Source organism: Daucus carota, chromosome 7, assembly GCF_001625215.2.
Source record: "Daucus carota subsp. sativus chromosome 7, DH1 v3.0, whole genome shotgun sequence".
NCBI classification, from domain to species: Eukaryota; Viridiplantae; Streptophyta; class Magnoliopsida; order Apiales; family Apiaceae; genus Daucus; species Daucus carota.
Window position 1 is genome coordinate 19580278 of NC_030387.2, and position 18749 is coordinate 19599026.

Consider the following 18749-nt stretch of genomic DNA (forward strand, 5'->3'; position numbering starts at 1 on the left):
CCATCCAAGTATATTGGAACCGTCTTGGTGGAAGACTCCTGAAGAACTTAGAAGACTAAGTAGATAAGTCACCGTCTTGGGTGTGGACTTATCTCCGAGAGGCCTACTTCTAATCGAATTTGATGTCTGATCTCCACAAACTACGTATGGCTTGATCTCCTATAAATATAGGGGCAAGTAGGTAAATTAGGAGAACACGAGTTGAAAGAACAAAGAGACAACTCGAAACCCTGGTCTCAACCACCCCTAAACACACAACAACGCCTCCACACTCCGGTAGCAAAACCACTATCATAGATCCTGATTCCAGTCACGAACCTCATCTTTTTTTTATTTTATTACCAAAGTCCTCCATCAACACATAAAGTTCATATTAAATAAATTCATATGAATCCTCTCACTTATCAATTCAAGGTAGATCTTAACGATATTTTCATCAAAGTTGATGTGGATTCGACCACTATTGAAACTCGAGCGGTCTTGATACATTTATTACACAACTTTTTTTAAAAAAATTCGAGCACAGTGACAAATTGAGTTAAGTCGAGCATATAAGAATCAAATTCTTGTATGACTTTCTTACAAACTCAATCAATTTGTTAAAATCTAGAGAGGGTTTGAGTAATGGAGATGCAAATTGCTTAGACAAATCTACAACTACTCATGTTGTGATTTATATAAAACACATATACTTGTTGCGTAAAAAACAATCCATTTTGTGAAGATTATTCGGAAGAACCACGATGTTCAGGAAGTTACGTGGGAGACCGATGAATCTGTTTGAATAAAATATCCATATTTTTTTGAATCACGTTCGTGCCTTTAATTTCGACGAAGAAATTTGTTTTATGAAGGAAATAATATAATAGCCCCATTAACTTTATTTCATTAATTTTAGCTTAATTTAATTATTTCAACATTTGTTAGATATATTATCATTTTAATTGGATAAACAAATTGACCATATATTTATAGGTAATGTGTAGCTATTGTAGGAACTAAATAAATAAGATTAAGGGAGGTAATTGTTTTGTGGCTTATTAGCGGGTGATCAATATAAATAGTAAGATATAGTGCATGTTTGTGGTTAAGAAGCAAGGGCTTCTTTTGAATAGATTTCAAAAGAGAAGCTGGGCTTGTATTTTGGAAAAAGAGCAGAGCGATTAAAGTGAGTTTCAGAAGTGGAAAAACAGAACTAAGGAGTGCATGCTTTTTTCTTTCGTTTCTCACCTTCTTTCAAAAACGCCATGTTTGCGCCTTGTTTCTCTCTCTTCTTATCTCTTTTCCTTCATTTATTAATTATTTTAATTTTAATTTATCATTTCGATCATAAAGTTTTTTATTTAGAATAAAAAAATGCTTGTCTTATTTTTAAATATATTTTAATGACCACAACATTTTCGCAAAAAAAAAAAGCAGCGTTCTAAAAATTAATTCGAAAATTCTGATCAATTTCTGAATATATTTTATCAATTTCTTAATTATACTGTAATTTGGCTGAAAATTTCTGATTTATCGAAAATAATTCTCGGCACTCTTTTAAAAATAATTTACACTCTTTTAAAAATAATATTATAATGTACCAAACACTGCATGAACTTATAAGTCAAACAATCCCAACACTAAAAAACTTATTAGTTTAAGTAGCCAAACACTTAACAACTTAAATTTTTTTACTTCTGCTTCTTACTTCTACTTCACTTTTTTTATTTTAAGCAAGAAGTCACTTATTTTAAGTTTAGCCAAACGGCCTCATAGTGTAGTGAGAAGACGAGATAAAGAAAAAAGGGATAATGAGAGCTACGGGTCTGCTACTGTTTTGCATATAAGACAAACAATATACTGTAAAATTTCTATGAATTAATAATGTCGAGGTCGGGATAATCTATTAATTTAGCGATTTATTATTATATCGATAAATTGATAATTTATGAATTTAAAGAGGTTTTGTGTATAACTTTTATATTTTCAAATCTAGTATACTATGTAGAACGTATATTTGTTAGAGATGAATTTACATTTACGAATTCATCGAATTTGTCAGTTCATTTTGTTTTTTCATTGCAAGCGGCAACAACTCTTCGGAACTTTTTGTTGCAATACGTGAAGATAATGCCCCAAATCTTAAGTGCAGTGAGGAGATTTAAAGATGAAATCAATATAGATTTGAAGTTCAACAAAAAATAAGTGACTATAGATTATTTTTTACTAGATAATTTTAGATTTTTAAGTGTATCACACACATACATCATGTATATGAAATTTTTTAGTAATTATTAATTTATAGTTTGGTTGGGATCAATATATATACATTGGAATTTGAATTTTTTTTTATTTTATCGACGGGGGTCCAATTTAATACTGGTCCCTAGTTGGGACTGGACAAATTATTAATTTTATAGAGTTAAATATAAAATTCGTATTAAAATACTCATAAATACGAATCTAACAAGATCACTCACGATTATATTTAATCTCATATATTAGACGTAAATTAATAATTTGTCTCATGTTATAAACAATCCCGACATATCAAAAGAGAAAATTAATTAGAGACGGAGGGATAACTGATTTAAAAATTTTAAATTGTTTTGTCTTAGATTTTGGAAAAGAGTATTAGCAATGTAATTGTCATCCGATTTGGTTTTAATTTTGCACCAATTTTTTGTTTTATTGAGGTACAGATTTTCTCTCTTCACTTCTCTTGATTTAAATGATACATATATTAAATATTTATTTATTATATTTATATATATCATGTCTTCTAAATTTGCTACCTTTTTGTTTTATATTTATTCACATCTATTTTTACACCCGCCTCTTTATTTGGACTTCTATCCTTTTAAATTTATTGTTGCCTTCACTCATATTTAATTATTTATTGGAGTTGTACGATTGTAGTAAATTGTGAAGTTCTGCGATATTTAAGTAATCCATGCGAGACACAATCTTTAATAAATTCCAACAAGCAATCTAATTAGTTTGAATTTAATATGAAAAAACAATGTGAAGCCAATCTAAACTAGACGGAAGATATAAATATTTTTTTTATTTGACTTCTTGGAAGACTATCATTATGGAATCCTTTAGTATATGACGACAATGATTTATTTTATTAATACAATTGACTAAAATAGCTTGAACATAAACATCTCTCCAAATTATTCTATTGATAATGTCTCTTGAGTTTTCAGGGCTCGGGCCTCACGGGTTGAATTCATATTCTAAGATTTTAAAATCTAATGTGAAACAACTAAGTAAAAATTTATGTTATATCATATTACATATGTAAAGAAGCATATAAAATAGACATGTTAATAATTTTAATCTTCTTATTTATTATAAAATATATTTATGATATTAAAAGTACTCAAATTAACATATTATTTTATAAAATTCATAAACTCATTATTTCAAAAAAAACAAAAAAGTTATATAATATTGCCTCGGTGATTATTTAGAAATGTAAACACGGACAAAATATATAAATATTAAATAATAATGTCATTAGAATAAAAGGAATGTATATTATTTAATCATCCATTATTTTTGCACGATATCAATTCATCCATCTTAGATGACTCATGGAGCATTTCTTCATTGTTTAATTTATCCGTAAGATCATATGCTGATAAAGCAATTATACAAGATCTACTAAAAACGAAACAATGAAGATAATACTCCACGAATAATCTGATGAATATTATTTTGAATTGTGTTTAGTGGTAACAAATTCATTACACATGAATAGAGGATCGAAGGTTGGAAGGTGTATAAAATATGGATACATAGGGAAAAGAAGAGAATCGTAAAATGGTTCATGTGAGAGATGAGGTTGAGATGTAATTGTGTATCTCTATATATAGGTGTAGTTGTTAAATCTTATTGGTCCAAATTAGGGGGCGTGGATTGTGAATTTATGTCATTGGATGTGAATGGATTTAACGGCTCAGATCTGGTTAATTATAGGAAGCTTGTGATATTATTCTTATTGGATGATTTATTTGATTGGAGATTAATAGGTGGAAGACCGGCCTATAAAGATCTGGATCAACGATTCTCGATGATATAATAATATTATTGACCCGATATCCGAATATTAGAGTCGAAGTAAAATTGAGAAAATATAAAATAATCAAGTATATGAAAGGAATAAGATTTTTTTGTAAAATTTTCATGGAATGTCATTCAAGCTATTAATTTCAAATGCATTAAATCATCCAATAAGAATAACATCTTCACCTACTTATAACAAGATCTGAGCCGTTAAACTTATTCCCATCCAATGATCCAAAGTCCCCATCCTCGTCCCCAATTTGAACCAATAAAATTTTATCACTCCATATATATATATATATATATATATATATATATATGCACACAAATATATCTCAACATCATCTGTTACCTCTATAATTTTGCATTTATTTTCTTTGTCAAATTTATCCACATACAGTTACACCATCCGACCTTCATTCCTCTATTTATATTCAATAGATATTTTCCGACTAAACTTGATTACAAAAATTTATCCATTAGATAATCCGTGGAGCATTTTCTTCATTGTTTAGTTCTTAGTGGATCTTGTTTATTTACTCTATAAATACACGATCTCGCTGGTTTAACTAAACAATGGAGAAGCGATCCATGAGTTATCCAAGATGGACTAATTGAGATGGTGCAAGGGAATGAATGATTAAATTATTATACACAGAACTTTTTTCATAATAATTCTAGTTTTTAATATTTCTTAATTTTATTTTGACTTCAACTCCTAAAATTTGGGTTTAATATGTTTGGAGGGGGATAAGGCGATTTAGGCACATAACCACCACAACATTATATTAAGATTTTGAATATATATTAAATTTATGAATTTTAATTTGTTAATAAGTTTTTTATGGTGATTTAAGTATTTAATAACGTGGATAAATGTAACTATAATGTTAAAGGTTAAATTTATCAACATATATATATTTGAAATAATATACAACTGTTTATGTATCAATAATATGTTAAAAGATAAATTTTTAGTTAGTTGTTTTACATAAAATAATAGGTAACTATGTATTTAAAGTTGCACGAGCGTAGAACTCTATGAATTTGTGTGATATTTAAAAAATCCATATGAGGCACAATCTTTAATAAATAACAACAAACAATCTAATTAGCTTGAATTTAATATGAAAACCCAATGTGAAGCCAATCTAAAATAGACCGTAGATATAAATGTTTTTTCATTTGGCTTCTCGAGAGACTATCGTTATCGAATCCTTTAATATATGACGGTGGTTTTTTTTTTAAATACAATATTTGACTGAAAAAGTGACCATAAACATCTCTCAAAATCATACGATATATAAGCATTTGTGGCCAGGGCCTTTGGGGTTGAATTCAAATTCTAAGATTTTAAAATCTAATGTGAAACAACTAAATAAACGCATATATTATATCATATTATATATAATAACAAGCATGTATTAGTTAAAAAATTTAAATGTTAATAACTTTAATCTTCTTGTTTATTGTAATATATATTTTTGATATTAAAGGAACTCAAATTAGCATATTGGTTTATCAATATTATTAAACATATTATATTGAATTGTGTTTAGTGGTAAGAAATCCACTACATATGGATAGAGGAGCGAAGGTTGGAAGGTGTAACTAAATATGCATACATAAGAAAAATAAGAGAATTGTATACTTGTTCAGTTGTTCATGTGAGAGATGAGGTTTAAATATAATTGTGTATCTCTATATGTAGTTGTAGTGGTTAAATCTTATTGGTCCAAATTAGGGGGTGTGAATCGGGAGTTTATGTAATTGGATGAGAATGGGTTTAACGGCTCAGATCTGGCTAATTATAGGTAGGTTGAGATATTATTTTTACTAGCCTTTAACCCGTGCAAAGCACGGGCGGATATATAATTCGTAATTTATTATTTATAATTTAAATTTCAACATCATTTTATTAGTATTTTAGTATTAATGGATTAAATTTTAATTAAATTATATTATTCAACTGACTATATTTTCTCCCGTTTACTTGAAAATGGATAAACCCGAATAAATATATATACACATTACGATTTTAGCACATTTAATCCGAATTTAGTACATGTAGATTTAAAAATTAAAAAAAAAATCAGAAAATTCAAATCTTTTCCAAACATAGCCGATCGTGTAATACCTTTGAAAGATTCAGTAATCTAATCAATCAAATTTTAACGTAATTTTGTAATCTTAGTTTTTTTGACAACAGTAACTTTTAAGATTAAAGTTAGAATGGGTTATATAATAGTTTGTGTTTATATTGAAATAGAACACGTTAAAGTTAAAAAGAGTTATATGAATGTTTTTGTTAAAAAAAGATATTCAAAATTGTATATTTATAATTTTATTTATAACATCATTATAATTTTTAATATTATATGATAATTAATGTATTGTTATGAGTATTTTTGGTATTTGAAACTGTTTAACAATGTAAAACTAATAGACTCCACATTTGTAGACTTGTAGTCCCAAAAGGAGAGTACCAAACCAAAAAATATAACTAAAACTTTGGACTACAAATACTCCACATTTGTAGAATTGTAGTCCCAAAAGGAGAGTACCGAACCAAAAAATATAACTAAAACTTTGGATTACAAATTATACCCATGTTGGCTTATTATAGTATAGTATAGATTGGTTGATTTATTTCATTGAAGATTAATAGGTGGAACCACGTTCTATTAAGATCTAGATCAACGATTCGCATTGATATAATAATATTATTGACCCGATATGCGAATATTAGAGTCGAAGTAAAATTGAGAAAATATTAAACAATCAAGTAAATGAAAGGAATAAAAAATTTTTAAAAAATTTTCATGGAATGTCATTCAACCTATTAATATCCAATGCATTAAATCATCCAATACGAATAACATCTTCACCTACTTGATACTCTCAAGGTTTTGATGATGACACTAACAGCAAGCTAATAACATGAAACTGATATGTGTAAGCATGCTATCAAAGGTTGTTTATGCGGACTAACAGTATTTCAGGATGTTAGCATGATTATAGCTGTCAGCAAGCTTACAGGAATATTTACAAGCTATCAGCAGGCTAACAGCGTGAACAGAGAATCAATCGGATAAAGATCAAAGTCTATTTTCAAGGAGATTTAATAGGAAACGACTTTGTAAGGATTCTAATATTTATATATATCTGATATAAATATTAGAGCTCAGTTTTATAAAGAGTTTCATTCAAAAACGTTTTCCTAACAAATAGGAGATTTTATTTCAAATCGATCTTATCTTTAACAAACTCCTATTTTGTTTCAAACGGATTTTATTTAAATGTCTTACTGAGATGATTTCAAACGTGTTTTATCTTTTACTCAGTAATCTTACTTCATTCAAACGCTAATCATTCAATTCAAATTTAAACGTGAGGTTGTTACCAAGATCGTTGGGAAATTTGTTGGATTATGACCGTTGGTATGATGTATATAAATTTGTGTGTGTTTTCATTTTCGGGAGAGAACAAGGAGAACACATCAAGCTTTCTGAAATACGACTTTTTACATTGCTAAATCTTTTGTTGAGCTCTAGTACTTATATTTGCATATATATCTATATTGAGAGTTCATAGTTTCGGTTGTATTACACTTATTCATTGTATTGTTCAAGGTGTAATGTTTTGTTGCTGTGTATCCAGCTTGTGAAACAAGGGAACAAGGGGACTAGTTAGCTAGAAGAATATACTTGGGAAGTATAGGTCTTGGTAGGCTTTTGGTTCGTGGTTCAGGGGTTTCAGCAGGCTGATAACAGGAACAAGGGAGAAAGGGAGTTATATTATTGAATCTTGTAATCGTTGATATTATTGATTAATAATATAATCTCTTACCAGTTGGTAGGGGACCAGGACGTAGACCATTAGGGTTAGGGGTCGAACCTGGCTAAAATTCTTGGTGTTGCTAGCATACTGCTTTACATTATCTGCATTGCATTTATCTTATTAGCAGGCTAACAGTGTACTCTGAAAATTAACAGCAGGCTGTCTTTGACAGATTAATTATTCGGTAACTTATAAAAATCGGGTATATTAGTCATAACACCTATTCACCCCCCCTCTAGGTGTGTAATTTCAATTGGTATCAGAGCCAGGTTGTACTAATACTTCTGTAACAGGAATAGTATCGATCGATATGGCTGATAACTTTCAGGGAAAGTCCGATTTTAGAGCTCCCCTCCTCACGGGTTCTGACAACTACAATTGGTGGAAAGGCCAAATGGAGGCTCATCTATCCAGAGATCCCCTAATGCAAAGAGTTGTGCAAAGAGGTCCTTATGAATATCTTGATAAAGATGACAAAGTCAAGGACGTTGATGTTCTCACAGCGGACGAGCTATCAAAGGTTGCTGCCAATGGAAAAGCAAGGAGTACATTGATCAATGGGTTGAATCAAGCTGAATATGACAAGGTCTCATCTCTCAAAACAGCAAAGGAAATTTGGGATGCATTGGAGACATATCACGAAGGCTCACAGGCGTTAAAGAAGGTCAAGCTTGGAAAGCTTATGAAAGAATTTGGAAGCTTCGCTATCAAGAAGGGAGAATCCATTCGAGAAAGCCAAGCTAGATTCCAAGTCACTCTCAACAGTCTTGAAAGACTTGGCAAAAAGATTCCTCAATCGGAAATCAACATGAATATTCTAAATGCCGTTCCATTCGAATATGGTGCCAAGGTCACAGCATTGGAGTCAGCTCTCAACATTGATACTATGGATCACCTGGCTATATTTGCTGAGTTGGAACAATTTGAAGCAAAGATTGAAGCTAACAGCTCAGAAAGCAGCAAGCTGCCAACAGAGAAAATGAAGAATCTTGCACTGCACTCCTCTGTCAGCAAGCTGGAAACAGATGAGGAAACAGAATCAGATGAGGATCTAGCTCTTATGTCCAGGAAAATCAAGAGAATGATTGAAAAGAAAAACAAAATGAAGCGAGAAAAGGGCAAAGCGTTTGGTGCAAAGAAAGATCCAAAGGATGATGCATGTTTCGAATGTGGCAAGAAAGGGCATTTCAAAAGGGATTGCTACAAGCTGAAAAACAAGTCAAAGCCGCCTAGACAGCAAGCTGATTATAAAAATAAAAAGAAATCCAAAGCACTTCTAACTTGGAGTGATGATGAAGATGAGTCAGCTTCTGATGATTCTAGTGATGAGATGGTGAATTTGGCTCTTGTTGGTCTCGATGGCTCAATTGATACAACCGATTCGGATTCAGAGACTAATAGTGAGGTACATTCTATTAATTCTGAATTACATACTATTGATACAACTACTTGTGAACTAACCATGCAGGATAAGAGTTGTTTATCAATAATGGAACTCATTGATCTAAAGAATGAGAATTATGAGCTCGAGAAAGAAAATGTTCACTTGAAGAAAGTCATAGGTGATTTCTTAAATGAAAAGAGTGCCAAGGCAAGCAGTGGAATCATTGCTACCCTCAAGGAACAAATCTCACAACTTGAAGGGAACAACATGCAAATCCAAAGAAGGAATGATACACTCATGAAGGAACTCAGCTCGCTGAGAGCAGATCTTAAATCTAAGGATGCAAGCTTGGAGGCATTCGAGTTAAGCAAATCCCAAAGCTTAGCCGAAATCTCTATTCAAGCTGAAAAGATCAAGTCATTGGAACAAGAAGTTAAAAATCTTCAGAAAGCCATGGGAAAGTTTGTTCAAGGAGAAGAAAGTCTCAAATCTATGATGAAACAAGCTAAAGGTTCTCATGACAAAGGAGGCATTGGTGCAGCTTCTACATCCACATCTTCAATGAGATATGAAGGGAAAAATGGCATTCCATATAATTATGCCATGCCTTGGGTGACTTGTCACAAGTGTGGAAAGAAGGGCCATCTTGCTAATAATTGTCCAATGAAGAACTCTCAATCAGCAAGCTGGAGAAGGAAGTCAGCTCACAGACAGTATGCTGACAACACAAACAGACAGAAGACAGCTCCTAGACAGTATGCTGATAAGACCAGCAGAACATGGAAGAAGAGTTCTAAAGTGGTCCAAATGTGGATCAAGAAATCTGATCTTAATGTTCTATATGTTTTATCAACTAACACTGCTGGACCCAACAAAATTTGGGTACCAAAACGTTGAGTTGTTTGTGTTTGTTTTGTAGGTTTGTCTCGTGTCTAAAGTAAAGCCAAATCAATGGATATTGGATAGTGGATGCACTAGGCACATGAGTGGAGACAAATTCCTCAAACTTAGTGTTCATTGCAGTCAGGAGCACAGTGGCCTAATGAGCTTAAACATGTCATATTGTGCTCCATTGATGGGTGAAAATCACATGCTCTCTAGCTGAGTACAACCACAATAAAAGAAGAATCAAACCTGTTTGTCGTGAGCGGCAGAGATCGATCCCTCAATAAATTCTGGAAGCTCCTCTTTGAGCTCGAACATCTTGGATTTAATTGAAGTAACAGCTTTAATAATCTCGTCGTACTTTTTCTGAGAATTTGTTTCTACCTTCACAAGTCGTTTTGATAACTTAGTCACTGATTCGTTTATATCATTGATCATTTTATCGTGTGCACTTATTTTACTATCGTGTCTTTCCAGCATTTTCATTACCTCTTTGAGTGACTTCTGATATTCGTTCACCGACATTTGTAGAACATGGTAGTTCATGGTATCGAAAGAAGAAGAAAGAAGAGAAATGGAAAGAGAAATTTGCAGAAGAGAAATGGAAAGAGAGATTGAAAGAAGAGAAATGGAAAGAGAAATGGAAAGAGAAAGAAGAAGACAAATGGAGGGAAAGAATATGCAGATGCAGAAGCTATCGAATATGCAGATGCAGAAGCTATCGAATAATATGCAGAAGACAATGTGCAGAAGCTAGGTGGGAATAGGTGGTGGGAATATATGTGCAGAAGCTAGGTGCATGTGCTACTACTAATATTGCATGTACTACAATATGTAGGGGTGAGCAGAAAAAACCGAAACCGAAAAATTAACCGAAAAAAACCGATAAATCACACCGAAAAAAACTAAACCGAAGAAAAAACCGAAAAAAAACCGAACCGGGAAACCGAAACTAATGGTGCGGTTTCGGTTCCCGCATCGACAAGAATACAAATTAGTTTGACTAAAAACCGGAACCGAAACCGCACCATTAGTTTCGGTTTCCCGGTTCGGTTTTTTTTCGGTTTTTTCTTCGGTTTAGTTTTTTTCGGTGTGATTTATCGGTTTTTTTCGGTTAATTTTTCGGTTTCGGTTTTTTCTGCTCACCCCTACATATTGTAGTACATGCAATATTAGTAGTAGCACATGCACCTAGCTTCTGCACATATATTCCCACCACCTATTCCCACCTAGCTTCTGCACATTGTCTTCTGCATATTATTCGATAGCTTCTGCATCTGCATATTCGATAGCTTCTGCATCTGCATATTCTTTCCCTCCATTTGTCTTCTTCTTTCTCTTTCCATTTCTCTTTCCATTTCTCTTCTTTCAATCTCTCTTTCCATTTCTCTTCTGCAAATTTCTCTTTCCATTTCTCTTCTTTCTTCTTCTTTCGATACCATGAACTACCATGTTCTACAAATGTCGGTGAACGAATATCAGAAGTCACTCAAAGAGGTAATGAAAATGCTGGAAAGACACGATAGTAAAATAAGTGCACACGATAAAATGATCAATGATATAAACGAATCAGTGACTAAGTTATCAAAACGACTTGTGAAGGTAGAAACAAATTCTCAGAAAAAGTACGACGAGATTATTAAAGCTGTTACTTCAATTAAATCCAAGATGTTCGAGCTCAAAGAGGAGCTTCCAGAATTTATTGAGGGATCGATCTCTGCCGCTCACGACAAACAGGTTTGATTCTTCTTTTATTGTGGTTGTACTCAGCTAGAGAGCATGTGATTTTCACCCATCAATGGAGCACAATATGACATGTTTAAGCTCATTAGGCCACTGTGCTCCTGACTGCAATGAACACTAAGTTTGAGGAATTTGTCTAAAGTGTATACTAATATATTTACAAGTAAAATAAAGTACCATTTAAAACCACCAACTACAAAAACATCAGAATACTGCTTCTTAGTGTTAAGTCTGGAGAAGTTCTCAATCGTCCACGTGAACCTAGACGCCTGTGGCTCATCAGCAGCTTGATTGTCCACAGCATTTGTGCTCTCAGTTTGTGCTACAACTAAACAATTACATAACATCAAGAACCAAGCAACCACACAACCATATAAAAAGTTACCTCTTTTAACAAACTGATCCCTAAATTCAAAAGCAAACTACAATTAGTACAAACCATCCATAGGCTGAGGCCCTTCTACCAGAAGAGGACCTTCAACGGGCTGTGGGCCTTCAACCAGCTCCTGATGTGGCACCAGCATCTCATCATCTTCTTGCTAAAACTCATTCAAAAAAAAAAAAGAACTAATTAAATTAATTATCATAAATCATAAATACTAACTAATAATCAATAATCCACCTGATCCAGTAAACCCTAACTATAATCCACTAAACAAAACCCTAATTTTGAAATCCTACAGCGATCAAATTACGAAATTGAAACAATTCAAAAGCGTCCGTACAAAACCAAAACCCTAGAGGATCACGCGAACAATCAAACCTCATGCAAAATCCATCGACGAAGCAATACACGCAGTCGTATACGTATAATTACGCGTATATATATCAAGACAATGCGAAATTGAAAGCTGAGAAACTCACATCTAACGGTTGTTGAGTTAGCATAGTCATAGTCTTCGCTAATCAATTGAATCTCAATAGCTCGATATAAATACAAAGCACTGTAATTGTGTATATAAATATGTGCGAATCTCTCTGGCGAGAGAGAAGAGAGAGAGATTGAGAGAGAGATTGAGATTTGGGAAGGAGAGACACTCGGGAAAAACTGAGTAGAGAAAAAAAGAGAACAAAACGCACTCTGTTCTTGAGTTTTGGTTTTCGATGGAAAGGATATATCTGGTATTTACAAAGAAGATTGGGGGTAATTGTGTAAATATGAATTAGCGTCTCCTGTGCACTGCGGTGATTTGTTCGTTGTAAAGGACGAATGAGATATGCCCGACTGAGTAAAATGAGTTTATTTATAGGGTACGTGGCAAGAGGAGAGAGTCGGTTGTGGTGAACGCGCCGTGATATTATAAAAACCAGTTGTTGATGAGTAAAGTACTTCTGGCCCAAGTCAGCTGAGGTGCTTAAACGGAGTTAAGGCGGTGAGATAAGTAAAAAGACTTGTTGGATTAAAGGTTATTTTGGGAATTAAATAAATCTTTTTGGGTCAAAAAATACGAGAAAAACTTTTTATAAACTTAATTTGTACTCTTGTTACTTTCGGAAAATGCTTTCATGAATTGCACTTTTCTTAAGTTAATTATATTGGTATCTATCTATATTAATAGGATTGGATGATAAACACAATTAAATTACTTTCTTCGATTTAATTTAAGCTCAGTGATTGTACCGTTTTACAAGGAAGTCGTTCTATTTCTAATAAAATAGTAGCAGTTTACAGTTTACAAGGCCATTTTTGACATTTTAATATATATATTACAAAATAAAAAATAATTATTGCTTTCACCAAAAACACATGCAAAGACGGGATAATTGCTTGTCACCTTATTGATGATGAAGTCATTTGGGATTAATTTTGCCGAAGATGATTACAACAGTTCATTTATCAGCAAAAATATAAAAAAATTAAAATTGGAACTTAAACAATAATATATATGTGCATGTAAATGGGTTAATCTTATCTGTCACAATATAATCTAAAATAAAAATGTCAATAGTAATTACTAGCGTGTTAATAAAATCATGAGAATATAAATAATTACTATTATAATTAAATTATTAAATTCTTTAAGGCAACATTGGATATCATATGCATCAGTTGTATATTTAAAACAAAATGAGCTCAAGCATAACTATATTATTCATCAAGAAGTCCAGTGCTGGCTCTTTGTTCTTGTGTTGTTGCTTCTCACCTCTCCACACCACCTTTCAAACTCGCAAGATGTTTCCAAAAACACGAAGAACTAGACTAAAATATAAGTCACAAAACAAGATGGTAAAAGGCAAATTCAGAAAGGATTAATTTTGTAAATACAATCCAGCAACAGCTGACAGTATAATAGATTGGAGGACCAAACTACAATAAGAGCCTGTAACAAATCTTGTCCCTTTAGCACACCTGAAAAGCAGTTCTAGATATTATTAACTTACTAATAATATCAACAGATACTCAACATAACAATATGTGTACGATAAAGCACAAAAACTAAAAGATGAAAGGGTCCCCTTGACAAGTCTGCAGCTTCAAACCATTTTTAAAGTTTCTTATCAGATGATGATGAATTAAACAATGGTTCAAACGGTAATGATCTAGAAGATTCTGCAAAATTTTAGCTGAGATGCAGGTTAAAGCAATAGAAACACACACCATAAGGGTGATCATAGCTTATAGTGGATGATCTGAAGTCAGCGCATTAACATATTTTTACTTTTTATAAAGCAGGAAAAATTGCTTAGGCATTAACAAGAACGTGAAGGAAGCAAGCTAGTCTTTGTTATAAAATGGAAATCGATGCTCAAAAAATTTATTATCATCCTGTGACTAAACGATATTAACATGCAATATATATATAAAAAGGGATAAACTTGAGCACTAGATTTTCTTAATAAATTTCTTTAAACCCTTGATCAGAATTGACGGAAGGTGGCGTTGAACAAAAAGTATAAGTCAACTCTTGTTATCATATATGCCAAATTTGTAGAAAATACAATTGCAGAGAGACCTGGTAATAAGTTAGTCAATGCCTTGTCAGATAATAACTTTATCAAAATAAATACTTGACAAAATACTTCATTAAAGACCTGGTGATAGGCTAATATAACTGCAAGTTCTATGAGAGAAATGAGGAAGCTACAAAACCTGGATACTATTTTTTCAGAGGTAGTCCAAAGGCAAAAAACAGTTCCCCTACAGGTTTAAGATGGCATTAACTCTTAATACTTTAAAAGCCTTAAAATAATGATCACATATTTGGATCCGTTCTCCAATTTTCAACTTACATTTCGTTCAGTTTCTATAAATTTGAAAAAAATTACAATAGCCAAAGCCACAGTTCTTCAGGAAACGATCTAAAAATAAGATTGTGTATTATAACATCCATCTCAATATTAATTTTGGTTGAGAGCACTCAATTCAATTTAATAAAATGACAATGAACTCTGTACTTACCTCAAGAGTCAAGAAGAAGACGCACTACACCATATTTCACCTGTTGCAACGGCTGAAAAATGTAGCCTAAGGGCCTAAAACTGTTACAATAGACCATTTGGTAACATTTTTGCCAAAATTCGGTGTTGCATTTGCTGCCGTTGCAATAGACCTCTGTTGCAACATATATTTGGTTTCTTGCAACATTTTTGAGGTATTGCAATAGACTTTCAATTGTAATCTATTGTAACATTTTCGAGGCTTTTGGTAACAATTTTATAGTGTTACAAAAAATTTACTGTAACATTTCTTTGTAACACTATATACTTAAAAAGTGTTGCATGCCAATAATTTAAAATTTTGTTGTACCACTTTTGTGCAACATTATTAAATCAATTGCAATACTTATTAGTTTTTTGGTAACACATTTCTGCAACAGTTTTGTGTGTATTGTAATCCTTTTAAATTGTTGGGCCTGATTTACAGTGATATTATATAAATGCAATAATACTTTAAAATTTTCTTAACTTGAAATTGACAAAAATAGAATGCAAAGTACAAACTGAGTCATCAAATTGAAAGATACATAGAAACCAGACTATAGTACCAACTTATAAACTATATATCCTTACATAAGTCAATCCAAAAGCAAGCATAGATGAAGATTTAAAAATAAAAAGTGACTAAAAATCTTCATTTTTGAGCAGCTGCCTTCCCATCCTCCTTGTTGTAAAGTGACTAAAAGCTGCACAAAACTAGTCTGTATTAGTATATGGGGACCATATAGAATCCTCTTCTATTGACTTCTACCGTATACTATTTATTTTAATTTGCAATTTACTTCATTTAGAAGCAGAGATGCATGAGCTATTATAAATATCAACTAAAAAGCTATGGATAAATAACATACTATAATCTTATAAAAACTGTACATATTAGTAGATAGACCTTGTCCTTCACATGAAAAATAATCCAGTATAAAAGTATGTTCTGCTATTTAAGTATTTTTTGCAGTTTTTTTTTTGAAATACTAATATATTACATGTAAACAATGGCAATATAAAACAGGTTTCAATTAAATATAAAAAAGGCTTTTATATTTATTAATATAATTGTTCTAGGAAATTTTAAAGTTTGAGAAACAATCTAAAATATGTTCTATATATTTGTGTAGAAACAATCTAAAATACGTCTATAGGTCGGATTCATGTCATTGTAATATTGTATACCTGTTCTTTTACATGACAGTAGTGCACACTACTGCACACAAATGCAGACCTTGTTATGCTTGATCATAACTCCGTTGATTTCACTTGTTTTTTTCTCCAGCTTTATCAACATCTGCATCATTCACAAATTAAGTAAGTAAATTTTAATTTCTAACTTCTTCAAATCATGTTATGCTACAGGCTCATACATAAATCTATGTTCTTGCATATATGCAAAGATATTACAGGGTTGCCATACCTTCTCGATTTAAGGTTGAAATTCTTGAGCAGGTTGGAATGTCACATAATTTTGATCCTAAAAGATCATTTTAGTGTCTATTAGTGCATATGCAGATTATTTCCAGCTGATATAATAAAATTGCACCCTTATAAATTTTCATCCAAGGTAATGGTCTCATACTTGCCACCATAGGAAGTGTTAGCTTGCTGCGGAGGTCCAATAATGTCCATCCCATGGCTCCCTGCGTGTAGTACCTCCTTTATCTTTAGAAATTCATACACCTTCATTCTGTGACTCTGAGCAGAGTATATTTCGAACAAGGTACACATTCTCTGAAATAACTCAAGTGCTACATACCTTGTTACGGCTTCTTCCACTTATTATATATAGGTGTGGGTAAGTGCCTGGAGACTTCCTAGACTGCCGAGCGTATCTGCATATTCATCTCTAGTAGAATGTCTTCAAACTCATATATGTTAGAATGTGATCAGATATAAATGTGATGTAGTTCCTATTTATATATTTGTTGTATGTACGCCGTACTTGAGTTATTATGCTAACTAACAAGCAACAAGTATAGGATATCTATAGAGTTGAAGGTGGCTATATTAAAAAGATATCTATTAGGTAGATAAATTGTAAAACAATCATTATGCAGTAACTTGTGATTACTATGTCTTTGTACAAAATCAATAAAAGTCACAATCGTTAGCTCATTTTAGTTCTACATGATGTAGGAAAAACTAACCTATATATGCCTCTGTACTGCTTTCGGAAGTCTGGTGTCTGCACCTATAAAGTAGCTTGTACATTAGCGCTTGTAACATTGTTACCATAAATCCTTACCAAATTCGACAAAAAAACCCATAAATCAAAACCCCACAATGAACCTGCTTACCCAAAGTCCTTACCTTTAACACAAATAGTCAAAACCCCATAAAAGCTAACTCATTAAACCCAATCGACGACCTCCTCGACTCCTTAAAAACCCTCACGTACTCGCCAAACTCCCAACTCTTGACATACCCAACAATCATACTATTCCACCACACAACATCCCTCACCGGCATTTGATCAAACAACCTCCTAGCAGCACCCACCATCCCCAACTTAACATATTTAGAAACTATATTATTTCACATCTCTGATATTTTATCAAACAGTTGGCGGGCAACAACATCATCACCACATTTACAGTACATTTTAATCAAATGATTCAATAAAAACGTACAATCTAACATGGTAGATACAGAGCAAGGTACAAGACAAAAAATAGAACAAACTAACATAGTGGATACAAAGCAACATTAATAATTCTCAAAATCTTACCCTAATCGAACAAATTAAGATACAAAATAAGAACAAAGAAAAAGAACACAAAACAAGATACAAAACCCTAAAAAAATTAGGCTCTAAACAGCACAAAATAAGAACACAAAGCCCTAATCAAAATATTAGCACATGAATTAGGACAAAGATACAGATTTTACCTTAATTAATATTAAGGATTCGCAGCGTGAAAGACGAAAAGATTTACAGCGTGAGAGAGGAGAGGAGAGAAGAGTGACAGTAGCGTGAGAGTAGAGACTGGAGTGAGATTGGAGTGAGATTGGAGAGGATTTTGTTTGGGGGGTTTGTTTTGGGGGTTAATTTTGGGGGTTTCGGTTTGTCCCGCCAACAATAATTAAGAAGCCCGCCTATTTTTTTGGATTAATTTGATAAAAATGTTGCGAACTATATTGTAACATTTGAAAAAGGTGTTACAATTGGTATCAATATTTTTGAATCTCTGAAAAAGTTACTAGGCATGCAACACTTTTCCGTTTTAGGTAACATTTTCGAAAAATATTACAAAAGGGTAGCTGTTTTTTTGCCTATAGTAACATTTTTTGCAACATTATTGACTCTTGCTGTTGCAATAGGCAAAATATGGTGTAGTGACGGAGCTGGTAATTCTGGTTGGGAGTTTGATTCAGTAGTAGCCTTTGCTGGTGGGACATATATCCGTGCCTT

At 32.4% G+C, this 18749-nt stretch overlaps 1 protein-coding gene and 1 long non-coding RNA gene across 6 annotated transcripts; both read right to left on the reverse strand.

Annotated features, from left to right (window-relative positions):
- Positions 1 to 11480: 11480 nt before the first annotated feature.
- On the reverse strand, positions 11481 to 12963 carry LOC108194250 (ubiquitin C-terminal hydrolase 12). Of its 2 annotated transcripts, XR_001801370.2 has the most exons (5): positions 12773 to 12962; positions 12348 to 12447; positions 12086 to 12236; positions 11818 to 12013; positions 11481 to 11620 (listed from the first exon to the last, which is right to left on the reverse strand). XR_001801370.2 is itself a non-coding variant. In XM_017361186.2 (4 exons), exons 1-4 carry the CDS (start codon positions 12800 to 12802, stop codon positions 11932 to 11934), a joined length of 363 nt encoding a protein of 120 aa, XP_017216675.1. In that variant the 5' UTR covers positions 12803 to 12963; the 3' UTR covers positions 11701 to 11931. The 2 variants fall into 2 exon arrangements, 1 of the variants encoding a protein (XP_017216675.1); XM_017361186.2 differs by lacking the exon at positions 11481 to 11620 and having other exon boundaries at positions 11701 to 12013; positions 12773 to 12963.
- A 2870-nt stretch (positions 12964 to 15833) lies between these two features.
- LOC135147706 (uncharacterized) lies at positions 15834 to 18491 on the reverse strand. Of its 4 annotated transcripts, none has more exons than XR_010285486.1 (7): positions 18227 to 18426; positions 17485 to 17528; positions 17094 to 17195; positions 16917 to 16999; positions 16755 to 16811; positions 16517 to 16628; positions 15834 to 16032 (listed from the first exon to the last, which is right to left on the reverse strand). It is a non-coding gene; the product is annotated as an uncharacterized LOC135147706 (long non-coding RNA). The 4 variants fall into 4 exon arrangements; XR_010285485.1 differs by having other exon boundaries at positions 16917 to 16977; positions 18227 to 18424; XR_010285484.1 differs by having other exon boundaries at positions 16917 to 17195; positions 18227 to 18425.
- Between the last annotated feature and the right edge of the window lie 258 nt (positions 18492 to 18749).

Coding starts and splice junctions, on each gene's coding strand:
- LOC108194250 (XM_017361186.2), bottom strand. CDS start 12,802: ATGACTATGCTAACTCAACAACCGTTAGAT. Junction 12,448..12,772: donor TAACTCAACAACCGTTAGAT/GTGAGTTTCTCA, acceptor AATGAGTTTTAG/CAAGAAGATGATGAGATGCT. Junction 12,237..12,347: donor AGGGCCTCAGCCTATGGATG/GTTTGTACTAAT, acceptor GTAATTGTTTAG/TTGTAGCACAAACTGAGAGC.